Source organism: Marmota marmota, unplaced genomic scaffold (genome assembly GCF_001458135.2).
Source record: "Marmota marmota marmota unplaced genomic scaffold, marMar, whole genome shotgun sequence".
NCBI classification, from domain to species: Eukaryota; Metazoa; Chordata; class Mammalia; order Rodentia; family Sciuridae; genus Marmota; species Marmota marmota.
Window position 1 is genome coordinate 5661667 of NW_025999949.1, and position 13768 is coordinate 5675434.

At 39.9% G+C, this 13768-nt stretch overlaps 1 protein-coding gene across 3 annotated transcripts in view; it reads right to left on the reverse strand.

The window, feature by feature from the left end:
- Positions 1 to 1870: 1870 nt before the first annotated feature.
- Dpys (dihydropyrimidinase) overlaps positions 1871 to 13768 on the reverse strand; it is a 75288-nt gene continuing 63390 nt past the window's right edge. Inside the window, exons 9-10 of one of the 3 annotated variants that reach the window (XM_015486364.1) lie at positions 3615 to 3728; positions 1871 to 1946 (exon numbers count right to left, since the gene is read on the reverse strand). In XM_015486364.1, the coding sequence (XP_015341850.1) occupies positions 3624 to 3728 (105 nt within the window). In that variant the 3' untranslated portion in view covers positions 1871 to 1946; positions 3615 to 3623. Of the gene's footprint in view, positions 3729 to 13768 lie in introns of all 3 variants that reach the window. The other 2 variants (XM_015486363.1, XM_015486362.1) reach the window with 2 other exon arrangements.

The window sequence follows — 13768 nt, forward strand, 5'->3', positions numbered from 1 at the left end:
AAAAGTTGCTCAAGGCCTCACATGTAGTGAACAGAGGACAGCATTTAGAGCCTGCACTTTTTATCTCCTCACGCTTCCTTGGAGGAAGTTCAGTGGAAGGTGAACATGGAGAAGAAATTCTACTTGTTCCATCCATCCTTTGTGCTGACCTCAAACATGCAATTGTTCAGGGACAGAGATCTTATTTTGTGCACCAGCAGCAGTCTTGAAAAATACGGCATTAAATATTGATAGCTTGAATCATGTTTTCCCATTGCCTTCTATTATTATTTAGAACTATGGTCTCAACAAAAGCACTGGCAACAAAACCAAATAAAAGGAACAAAGAGAGCCCCCCATTCATTTCGATTGGCTGTTGCAATGGAATCCTATAGCGATTTCATTCTCCCAAACATAGTTTTCAAAGAGACAATGATGACCCCAAGCTCTACATGCAGAATGCCCTTACACAAAAACCCTCCATGAAGTTTGTTCCTATTTTGTTGTGAGTTCTCACTAACTTCATCTGTGTCAATTTAAAAACTTGGCAGAAACTCTTACTCTTTTTCCTTTATTCAAAAATGAATAGGTATCCATTGAATGCCCATCGGTTGCTAGGCTCTCTGCTAGGTGCTGGGGAGCCAGGCAGATCTTGCCTGCATGAGTTTTCAGTTTCCTAAAGGAGACAGAGCGGTAAACCCAGTAACTGCTATTGTTCCTCAGCATATGTGGGGTATTGGTTCTGGGGTCCCCAAGATCCCTCAAATCTGAGGATGTTCAAGCCTCCCATATAAAATGGCAGAGTATATGCATACAACCTACACAGACTCTCCCTTATGGTTTAAATCATCTCTAGATTACTTGCAATATTCAATATAATGTAAAGACTATGTAAATAGTTGTTACACTTTTTTTAGCAAATAATGACAAGAAAAAGTCTGTATGTGTTCAGTACAGATGTAATTTTTTAAGAAATATTTTTGATCCACAGTTAGTTGAGTCCATGTGGAACCCACGGATATAGAGTGCTAATTGTATGATGCACCAGATAAGGTACTATGACAGGGCCCACACTGGGCTCTGCTATGGAGGAGCATAAATAAGGCACATAACCCAGTCACCGGATCTTGGAAAGCCTCCCAGAGAGGGTGACATTTTGTCTGAATGCTAAAGGCTGAGTGAGAATTTGCTTCTGAGTAAGAAAACAATTTAATCATTTCCTTTCAGAAGATTCAGTGATTCTATTGTAGAATTTCCATTGCCAGTCAAAGTGGAGAAGAAAAATAACCAATATTTTAAGGTATATTTTAACCTGAGGAAAAAAAAGAGCTGTAGTTTGAACCTAAAGATTTCTCTTGAGGTGTAGCTCTTCAACCTTTTTTATCATGCGCTCAAAACAAATGGCAGGTGAGTACAATTTCCCACTACCCTTGGTTAAACCCACATGAGCAAATACCCACCCCTGATTTAAGTGGGTATGTTAGGGGAACCCACAAGAACTGCCTAATTACCCTGAGTTTACTCCATGTTTTAAACATCCCTCTTGACCTAGTTACCCAGGAGAAGCAGCTCTGATTCTCTGCAAACACAGAGGGATCACAGTACAGACCGGAAGTACATGGGAAAAAAGTGTCAACCCAGCATCTCTCAGCCTTGCTGATTCCATTGAATCCTTCAAATCCTCAAGTCATCAGTGTGATTGGATAATTGCCTTGGATTGACCCTAAGGTTGAGCACCTGATGTGATTACATACACTCTGTCAAGGGCCTGATTATTGGGAGTCGCTGAAGCAGATGGCACACCGGAAATCACAGTCTTGAATCAAAACCACCCCCACAGTCCCTGTTCCACTAGTTAGAAGGAGACACACATAATTCAGATAACAGAATATCAAATGAAGATCTCAACGTTTATTAATTCCAATAAAATGTAAAATCGCAGTGCAGTTTCAAAACAAATGTAGCCACTAAAATGAAAAAAAAAATCTGTTAAACAAGAAAGTGATGTTTTCAAATTCAAAGAAATCTAGTGCAAACAAAAATTTTAAAGCATCATCAATGAATTTTCAGACAGACTTTCCAACACAATAATATTCATTTATATCTTCAATCTTAGGCAACAACAATGGCATAGTAAGGAAGACAGCAATTGCTGTTGAAAGAAAATCAAAGAGGCCCAGAGCGATTATTTTTCCTAAAGGATCTTGGGGAGTTGAAATAAGGCCTGGGTCTCCACGGGCTGAGGACGTGTGGCTGTGAGGGGAGCACAGCATCCTTTCCTCTGATTTTACCTTTGAAGAGAATAAAAGCAACTCAGTGTAGCATTCTCCCCCACAAAGAGAGGCAGAATTCAAGCTAACCCCAAGAAACACTCCAATCAAAGTAAACACTAAGCCCGCTCCTACAAATGCAGTTCATAGCATGTGATAGTTTTCAGTAGCATTTCCATCCCTTGCTAATCTTCTTCTGAATCTTTTAATACGATCTTATTGAATTGGAAGAATAATTTCAGTAATGTAGAAACAATAAAAACACTGAAACTTGGGGCTAGAAAAAGTTCAAGATTGACAACATGCACAGCATGTGGGACAGAGGGCTTGGTTATTCAAGGATTCATCATCCACATCCCTGCAGCCATGGGGGTTTTGTAGGGAAGCACAGGCTGCCAAAATATGACTATGTGCAATGCCTGAGCACATAGAAAACCAGACCTTTGTCAAGCAGAGCCCCTGATTAGCACAAACCTCTGGCCCTATCCATCAGGTCAACCCTAGGTTAAAGTCTCTTGCAGATTGGTACATGCTGAAGTATCTGAAAACATATCATGAAATAAATTTTTAAAAGTTTCAGAACCTAGTGAAATTACAAAACTGGAAAAATGCATTTATTTGATGAAGTCAGTAAAAGTGATGGTAGAGAGATTCTAAAATCATAACAAGGCCACTGTTGTTAAATAGGGATATGACAGAACAGGATTAGAAAACAATTAAGGAGAAAAAACATTGACAAGGATGTGATCACAGGTGCTCCAAGACAGAAATATATGTGTGTCAAAAAGAATGAGGGGCACCTGATGAAGCACTCAAACATCTTTTCAAAAATGATCGTGTCTATATTCCAAAAATTAAGCATGGAAAAAAGTGCATCAAATACTATCAAATAATTTTTCTGAAAATTACATTCCTGAAAACAACATTCATTTTTCATGCATTCTAAATTCTAGAACCCAGTGGAATTTACCATACAAAGATTCATTGTTCCATATAAAGTTCTAATTGGTTTATAAATTTTGACCATGAAATGATACTCCTTGTTGTAAGTAGTGCAGTAACAGGGCCCTCTGTATGCTTCCGACCCACTGCTTCTTACTTGTGGTAGATTCTCTGGGGAATGTTCCTTGCCATTACCCTCAAGACCTTCTTTAATCCCGAAGGCTCATCTCACTGTTCTACACCAACAGGTCTCTTATCAGTCTCTTCTTAGCTTAACTGTCCTTGCATTTTTCATCACTTTGAAGCCTTTGACCTTGGACTCTTTAAAGGCTTGTGAAGGGAGAGAGGCCAATTTCACATGCTGACATTTATATGCTGATTGTCACACAGGAATACTTTCTCCGCCCACTCTTCATTACTCACAGCACCAAATCAGGGGTGGTCCTGCTTCCTTGTCCCCACTGTGGAGTCTCTGGGTTTCAATTTGCTGACCTCTCCCTTATAGGGTTCTCGCTCCACCGGCACAGGTGTGCAAGTCTGAAAGAGAACATATTTCATTTCCCTCTTTTGGTTTATTGACTTCAAAGTTACAGACATGCTTCCTTTGTGAATTGTGAGAGCAAAACAGAATCTTGTGAACTTATCGGGTACCAGCCTCTTGCCCTCTCCTGGGGTTTCCTAGGACCCTTGGGTCTCTGGATTGTTCTTTCTTTGTCAGTGTTAATCAGAGGAAGGCTCAGGGAATGTGCCATCTGGGCTTCTGCCACAGCTTCACCTCGTCCAAGTCCCATCTCCTATAGTCCTTCCCGAGATTCCACCTTTTCTTCTAGTTTCAGTCCTAGCCATCTGTCCCTCTCCTAGGGCTGAGCATTTTGATCAATCACAGCAACTTGCTGGTGTGTGTTTCCTGGTCCTGTCTGCCTCTGTGTGTAACAGGCTTTCTGCAGAATCTCACCTCTTTGGTGGCCAATGACACAGCGGAACCCTCAGCTGGGTTCAGCTGGAGTTAATTTAGTGCTTGAACACAGTTTCAAAATCTGGACTTTATAAACAAAGGAATTCAGGAGAAGTAACTAAATCATGCTGTTTGTAAATATGTACGCAACTTCTCTGACAAGTCAAGAGGCAGCGAATGTCAGTGATTAATGGCACGGGCTCTGGAACCAGATTGCCTGGGCAGTTACTCAGCACGGTGTTCCAGTTCCTGTAGCTGTGAACTGGGGCTAAAAACAGCACCTGCATTATAGGGTTGTTGTGAGGATTAAAATGTTGACAGGATTAAATATAAGAGAAACATTTGGAATAATGCCTGACACAGATAAGCTTTGGATCCGGAATGTCCCCCAAGGGTCATGTGTTGAAGGCCTGGTCCCCAAAGCAGCAGTGTTCAAAGGTAGGGCTTTTAGAAAGTGATTGGACCACGAGGGTTTTGGCCTCATCAATAGTCTAATCTATTGATAGATTCATAATTTGAATGTACTATTGGGCGGTGGTGCAAACAATAGGAGTTGGGACCTAGGTGAAGGCAGTAGGTCTTTAGGGACATATCATGTCCCCAGTTCTCCTGCCCCCCTGCTGTCTCTCTGCTTCCCGGCGTCCATAAGGTGAGCAGCTTTGCTCCACTATGTCCTTCCACCATGATGTTCTGCCTCATCACAGAAACTGCCCAGAAACAATGGAGCCAGCTGACCATGGCTCTGAAACTGTGAGCCAAAACGAGTCTTCCCTTCTATAAGTTGTCTTTCTCATGTATTTTGTCTCAGTGACAGAAAGCTGACTGACACAAAGCTCTTAATAAATAATGTACACAAACACAAACACATAATAAGCCATTATGGGTCTCATTTTGATCATCCAAACCAATATACTGAAGTTATCAACAATGTGGGCTTTGGAGTAAGATCTAAGTTTGAATTCTCCCTTTGCTATTAATTCATTGTAGGGAACTCACAAGTCATTTAATGCCTCTGAATTTACACGCTCATTCACTAAATTTGGTAAATAAAACTCATCCCTCAGATACTTGAGATACAAGCATTTCCTTCATTCAACGGATAATTACTGAGCGCCCACAGCCTCACCTATTTTTCCACAGAGAATACTACAAAGAGCAAGGTGGAGTGAGCTCCCACAGCCCTGGAACTTGCAGCACACACTGAGCACCAGGTCAAGCCTTGGTCCCCTTACTGTGTCTGCCCCGATGTTGGCTGGACCTCCATTTTGGCTCATTATCCACTCAACCATTGGCTTCACCTCAATCCTATTGGTATCTCAAGGTGCCTGGAAATAAAGTGCCAGCTTCCCATTTCTGCCACCTAGTCCTGGACACTGAGGTCACCGAGAGCCAAGGCACATCTGAAACCTTAAACTTACCTAACCCTAACCCACCACTCTCTTTCTCTTTGCCTAGTGCTTCTTTCTCTCCTGCCTTTACTTCCTAAGCTACACTTCATGGTATATCCCTTCAACCTAGAGTGACCATAGAATTTATCATCCAAAGAAGGACTGAGAGTGGAAAGGCTACCTAACATCATTAACAAGCATGATCCAGGACCATGCCAGGAAACCAAGATTTCTTTTCACCTTCCTTCAACACCCTCTTGCCTACCTCCTAGAGGGTCTTGCCTTTCTCTCTTCCTCTTGGTATTTACACTCGATACCCATGGTTTATTTCACTTCAGTCATCAGACTTTCTGCATGGTGTACCCCTGGGCAGATATTTGTGCCACCTACTCTGTGCTGTGGGCCCCTCCTCAACTCCGGCTCCGTCTCCCTCTTTGTACAGCAGCTCCTGAAGCTCTCCTACTTGAAGTTTTCAGTTGCTGCTTTTCTGTCTGTCTTGGGCTCACTGGGATTGGACTGTGACACCATTGGTTCAGGTGGAGCCATCTAGTGTAGGCCTGTCCTCATTTAGGGGCAGGTCTGTTCTATAATCTGGTCAGTCCCTTAGAGGATTGCTTCCCCTGACCTTAAATCTGCAAGCCCCAGGATAGTGCATGTCCCTAACCAGGCAAATAAGAATCCTTCCTAAAATCTTTGTGTCAGGGCCAGGGCTTGGCACGGGCTGGGATGCCCACTATCCTTGTTACCTAAGTATCTCTGACTTTGCTTTTATACCTCAGCCCAGGTAGTCATCAGACTAGTAAGCCCTCTCTGTCACATCCACTAGCTTGCATACTATAATTTTCTATAATGATTTATTTACCTTTCTGTCTCCCCCAGTAGACAGGGGGCCAATGTATTGCTCTATTCTTCCATAATATGTCTCCAATAAATATGGGTGGAAGGGTTTTTGGAGGGGACGATGGTGGAACCAATGTTCAATGCTCAGTTAAGCTTTCTTTCTTCTGTGCCTGAGGAGTCCTGGCCTGGGCTGGCTCAGTTTCCCTCTCACTCCTTTGTTGTGCTTCACTGTGTACCTGCTTTCTAGGCTTTACTCTCTTGCTGGCCAGAAAAGCCTTGTGGAAAGGTCTCAGGTCACTTGGTTTTCTAAGAACTGCTTTTTGGCTGCCCAGTCACTGCCCTGATAATGCCATCAAGCAGCATGCAGCCTGGCTGGTCCCCAGGTGACACTGATCATCATATGTCTGTGACCTGATTGATCTTATCTGCATAGTTTCACTGTTCATCTGCTTCTGAGGCTCCAGGTGGGAACAGTCATCCTTCCAGAATGACCTTAAGGTGTGACCATGCCTGCCTGTGCCTGCTGCCACCTCAGAAACAAACCAATCTTCTCTCAGTAGTCTTTTGTTGTTCCACATTACACAATATTTCACTTTAATAGATATTTTTTTATCTATTAAAAAAGACAATTTAGGTTCCATTCTTATGGCTCCAAGCAATTTCAACCTTTTACTATTTTCTTCTCCTTAGGGGTGGGCTGCATAGGCCCTGTATTGACTAGATGTGCATCTTATTCCTCTCTGCACCATCTCTTGCCTCAGGCATGGCACTCTCTATATATTTTAGAACCTCAATATATATCCACTGTGACAAAATGGAAAAGTGGTGGCAGTCACTCTGCAGAATCTTAAACCATCACTACCGTTGTTCAGAAGCTCAGTTGCACATTTGTTTTCTAGGTAGACCTAACCCACCACTCTTAGGAAAGCTAGTCTTAATACTTCTGTCTAGTGACAATGGCAACTTCTGTCTACTGAAGTGGCAACTCTCTATCTGAAGTGTGCAGTACCTGGCTTGATATGGACCCTGGTCTATGGTGCAACCAGTGTTCAATTCTCAGAAACTGTACTAGTGATAGGGTTAAAAATAAAATGGGTTTCTTTTCCTGGTATCTCAGATGAGTAGAGTGGTCATGTATACTGCAGCCCCATTAGAGGCTGAAAGCACAGCTAATCCTTAGAGGACTTTTATGCAGCATAAAATACTCAAGAGAGATCAGAACAAAGAATTTGAGTGGTATGGGTTGAACAAAGGAAGCAGGTTTCTTCTCTTGCCTTCTGAGTCTCCCTGTTTTCCTGATGATCTTCCTGACTCTCTGGGCAGCTATCTCAGGCTCCTTTTCTGATTTCTTTTCTCCTCAATCTCTGAAGGTTGGTGGACCGAGATCTCTATCTTAAGCCTCCTTTTGTCTCTATCTAGCACAGCCTCCCTGATGGCTCCAGACTTGTGGTTTTAAATCTATGTGCCATGACTCCCAAATTTATCTCCAGCCTTGATCTCTCCTCATGTTCAGATTCCTCTATTCAAGTGGCCAACTGACTACCGTGAAGAAGTATAAAAGTGTGTCAAGCAGAACTAGGATTTAAGCACAAGGAACCCAGAGCTGGAACAAGTAGAAGATAAACCCTTTGGGATTGGGGCTGCTGTCTGATTGATGCTGGTATCACTAGCCCCCAGATGGTGCCTGGTGCTGGATGAATGTTTGTTAAATGAAGTGAGACTGCTTGAATGTAGGATTCCTCAGAATTTTTCATATACTGCTGGACAACAGAATCACTGGAAGGTAACATTACTGACAATTATTTGGCAACTTGTGCAAGGAGCATCTCAAGACACTAAAATGCCCTGAGAACATATATTTGAGGATAATCTGAGTTGCATCATTTTCCCCCAATACTTGCTGGTCAAGATTAGATCAGTGGCAGCAATGGTTTCCATCTTGATGGTCTTACAATCAAGTAAAATGGCTCAAAGGTACAGCCCTGAGAGGTACAGCCCTATCCTGGGTGATACAGAGCACAGATGCATCTCACAGGACAGGATGCTGATGAGTCACTTTAACAGAGAGTTCAATTTGAGTTCATAAGATTTAATGACAATTGTCACTGTGACAAGTTAATAGAAAGACAAAAATGAGAATTACATCATATGCGGTATAAACATTAATTGCAATCATCATTATATTTGCATAATTGCAGAAATGCTTTTTGGTTAAGCTGATCAGGGGAAGAGGAAGCTCTGAATTGATGAAGATTTTAACTATACTGTCTGCCAAGAATGGAGTGCTGGGATGTTAGATTTTCTGAAACCAGAGAGATCAGTAAAGAATAGTTCTCAGGCCCCAAGACAGTTACGGATGCGATGCTGCCCAGAGAGGTTAAGATACAAAAATATACATAAAGACAAAAGAAGTTCCAAATACCAAACAGCAGACACTGGATCAACATCAAACAGCTCAAATGAACACTGAGTCCCTGAGAATGACCTGGTGAATTTAGAGAACTGTGGTATACACTGAACTGAGCTATCTAGGGCTCTGTGCACCAGTAGAACTTGAGTAGCCCTTAGGCTCCATAGAGATGATCTATAACAATAGAAATGTGTGCATTTTGCTAATGTTTTAGCATCCACTGAATGTCTCCATGTAATCCTTAAAATATCCTGGGAGCTCTTTCTCAAGGACAATGCAACAAAGCTAGGCCCTCTTACTTCGGGGCTGGTTGCTCTGTTAAGTTTTCCAGCTGAAGGGCAAATGATCCCTTCGTGCAGTGGGGAGAATGGGGGACCCTACGCTGAGGGTGGGAGGTGGGTGGCTATTCATTTGAGTAGGGATTAAACTTCATGATTAATGTGCTGTAGTGCTAGACATTGAAGGGACTGGTTTAGACCTGAGCCTCCAACCCAGCTAAGTGACCTCTGTGAGCCTCAAAAGCTTAATCTATAAAATAGAACAACTGCTATTCCCAGGTGGTTGTGAAAATTAACCTATACTGACACTTGACTGATGATCAACAAATATTTACAGAAAGAATGTTTAATTATTAGATTAAAGCATGAAAAGAGTTATAAGCTGAGTGTCCCACATCAAAATGCTTGGGCCCAGAAGTGGTTTAGAGTTTGGAGTTTTGGGGTTTTTGTTTGTTTGTTTTTTGACTTTGGAATGTTTGCATAAACTTTACTGGTTGAGTACTCCTTGTCTGAAAATCTGAGATACTTCAATGCATTTGTCAATTTTCAAAAGTTTTAGATTTTGGAGTATTTGAGTTTTTTAGATTTTTAGATTAGGGATGCTCAACATGTACTTAGAAAGTGTCCTATGATACAGTAGTGTGCTGGTAAATATGAACAATCAGTAGACTCTTCTTTTTATCACCATCCTTAAAATCCTAATTTGTAGCACTTGCCTATTTCTGTGGTGTAAATACTCCTACCATGTTTGATTTCAAGCTACCACAGTGACATCCCTGAATGAGGGCTTGGGCAGAGGTGAATTCAAGTGTCTTTTGTGAGCCAAAAGGAGCCAGATCTAGCATATGTATTGCCTTTTATTATTATTATCTATCAATCTGAGAAAATTGGGTCTATACGGCAGTTGATGACATATCTTAAATTACTTTCTCTGAGCTACTTACCTTGAGAAAGACATTGACAAACTATTATTTCAGAAATGGAAAATACCCATTTCAAGGACCAAGTCAGCCATCCACTCAATTTTATCTTATCTAGAAAGGCAAATTATGCTTATCGTTGCAAAGATACAACCCAGTTTAAAAGCTTTGGCAGCAGTACTCTGAAACCATCTATTACTCTGAGAAGCTACTCCTATTTCTCTCTAAAATGCAGCATGCCTTGTATTTTACAGAAAAGGACAAAGTTGCTTATTACTGAAAAGGAGAAAAAAGATGACTTAATCGATAACTTAAAGAAAGTCCATCTTTTCAAATTTTGATGAAAATTATAACACTAAATACACAAAGCTTTCAGAAATATATGTTCGAATTGAAAGAGCTATACGCTCTTGGTAAAGAATCAACAGTACATAATTTTGTTCTTTCAGGAAATCTCTTGGAATATCTAAGTTGTTGTTACTTATTTTTCCCCCTTTTCTTTCTCTTCCCTACAGCGCTGCTCCTTAAGTGACTTTTTATATAATATTGAAATGTTTTATTGTGTTATATTTATAAAATAAAGTCTGATGTCTTGTCTTTTGATTTTAAAATTTTCCCTTATGGATTAGCTAAGTTTTAAAATAAATAATAATTCCCCAAAGCTGATGAATTGAGGAAAAATGTCTCTTCTTTCCTTTGAAATGCCTCACAACATTCAAAAACAGTGAAAGTGGCAAAGTGGAATGATGGTAAGTTTTACTCAGAAATACAATCGTGGAAAAAAATCAAGCTTACAGATAACCCCACTCGTTGGGATGGTGCAGGAGGCAATCTCTGGGTTAATTTATTTAAAGTTCCTTCTATGTCCTTCTGAAGCTATTGCCTTTGTTCCTCTTAGTGTTTTGTTTATTAATTTGTCAAAAGCTACTCTGTACCAAGCATCAGCATGGAAAGGATAAGAAGCTGTGAGTGGGGTGGAGGGTGAGGGGGTGTAACAGGCAAGCAGGAGAAATCTTATGGTCCCTTCCTGCTTGCCTTCAAATTCTTAACCTTTACTCACAAAGAAATATGAGTATTTTAATTTTATTTATTTAAGTTATTTATCTAGACACTGGGGATTGAAACCAGGGCTTTGTGCATGCTAAGCAAACATTCTACCTCTGAGCTGCACAAAACAAAGAGCTCTGATAACCTCATGCGAATTTAAAATCTAGCGTTTGTGACAAATCGTTTTCTTAACTTTAGTGTAATATTTTTACTCTATAATCATCTTCACTAAACTGGAAAGGGGTCTGAAATGCCATCACGTAATTCCCAAACTGAATTTTATTTTACTCATTTTGGCATTTTCCCCCCAACATCTTTTTAAATCATGCATTCCCTCATGGTTTGGGGTTCATGATCATTTTTTCTCTTTTCTTGTCTCTACAGAGATCCTGTGGTAGAGTGAAAATATCACAAATCCTGGCTCTTAAGTTGACTTATTTCTTAACCCAGGGGAAGTTGTTTAATTTTGCTGAGGCTCAGTTTTCTGTTCTGTAAACTGAGAATGATAATATCCTTCACGTGAATGTCCACATTAAGTAAAATAATGACTACAAATCACCTAATGCAGTTCTTGGTAGATAGTAAGTTCTCAGAACAACATGTGATAACAATGAAAATTATCATCTATTGTTATTCTCAAAATAACAATGCTCTTAATGCCTAAGAGATGGATATCAGAAGAAAATATTAAGAAATTAAAATAATTCATACAATTGGTAGTCAATACATAAAATATGAAGTGGACATTAATTCTGCCAACAAAACAGAAAGCAATTTGAAAAGGAGAACAGTTGAAACCAGTCATCTGGTGACCTCTTCTGTCCAAACCATTTTTGCTATCCCGGGAAGAACTTGTCTCAAGTTAGTCATTTAAATACAGTCTATCAGGGAGTCCCTGTTTGTCTAGTGTCCCTGCTGGTGACCAACCAGAACTGACCATCAGGAGCAGCCCTACTTCAGATCCATTTCAAGTGTCATATTATCACCTGGTTCTATTGATTCTACCTTCTTGTGATTTCCAAAGTCTACCCTTCCATGCCTCTACCGAGTTACTGCTACAGACCTATGAATAAACTAGCTGCCATCATGGCTGCAACTAAGACTCTTTTGCAAATTAATACTGAGCCATTTATCTCTCAGTACCTCATTGAACTCAATTTTTATATTTTACAATATAATTGATTGCTTAGGTATGCAATTTCTAAAGGTGAATAACCAGGGTTTATGTCCTGCCCTGTCAAGTACCTGATGTGTGACATGAACAAGTTTCTTAATTTCTTGAAGTTTCAGTTTTCTAATTTTTAAAATGAGAGAAATAATATCTCATTCCTTCACAGGGCTTTCACAGTAACAGAGCCCTTAGAAGAATGCCTTGAATCCAGGAAGCAGCCATTAAGCTTTAGTGCTGCTGTTCTTTACCACACAAATGTTCAAAAACACCTGGGACTCTTACAGTTACCACCCACCTGTCACCTGTCAGTGTCAACACACTTATAAATTAACCCCACAGCAAAATGAACTGTAATCTTAAACTATCTGTTTTGACTGAAATACGATATATATAAAGAATTGTGGTATTCCTGTGAATTTAAAGCATTCTAGAGCAATGGTTTACCTTAGGAAGCATTTTTTTTTTTTAATGCAGGAATCTTGGGTAACGGATTCTGAGAATCCACAAGTTAAAAAAAAATTGCACAAGACATTAGAGGAGAAATCAAAGAGACTAAAAGATCTAAGTGAAATGAATCAAAGAACAGATGGAGAACTTTGGAAAAGAAAACCTACATTTGAAAACTGGAAAGAAGAGAAATAAGTTTTAGAATAAATCCACAGGTCACAAAGTCTATATGCCAGGCAAGGAACATGAGCAAAGCCTTCTGGGAGAAAACCAGAACATTCTCAGGGCCCAGCCATTCAGCTCTAACCTATGCCATATGAGATTAAGGGTACAGGGTGGCTCCACCCCCACCTCCAAACCCAGAAATGGATTTTTGATTTTAAATATTCAAATACATTACAAATATTTAGTATAGTAAAACTTAAAATTTTTAAAGACTCTGTACACACTAAAAAAATGTGTGAAAAGCCAAGATAAATAATATTAATAATAAAACAAGTGCTGGGAAAACTGGAAATCCATATGCAATAAAATGAAACTGAATCCCTTTCTCTCGCCATGCACAAAAGTGANGGGTGGAGGATGGGAAAGGCAGCGGAGCACAACAGACACTAGTATGGCAATATGTAAATCAATGGATGTGTAACTGATGTGATTCTGCAATCTGTGTATGGGGTGAAGGTGGGAGTTCATAACCCACTTGAATCAAAGTGTGGAATAGGATATGTCAAGAAATTTGTAATGTTTTGAACAACCCACAATAAAAAATTAAAAAAAAAAAAAAGAAACACATTTAAGAAGGCTGGTGTGGGTTTAGTATAGACAGTGCTTAGAGTTAAAACTATATAAGCAAAACAGATTTAGAAGGCCATTTTACTAAACTGATGAAAATGTGTAGTAAAATGTATAGACTGCAGCTGGTTGTATATATACTCGGAGGAAACAAATTGGAGAGTTATTTTAAAAGTAGAATTTAAAGACCATGAAAAAAAAATAAATAAAACAAGTATCTCTTATAATGCAGCATTATTATAAACTTTGGGCCTTTGCTATAGATTAAGAAACAGAACTAGCATTTATTGACCTCCTACTATGTGCCTTAAATGGATGTACCTTACATT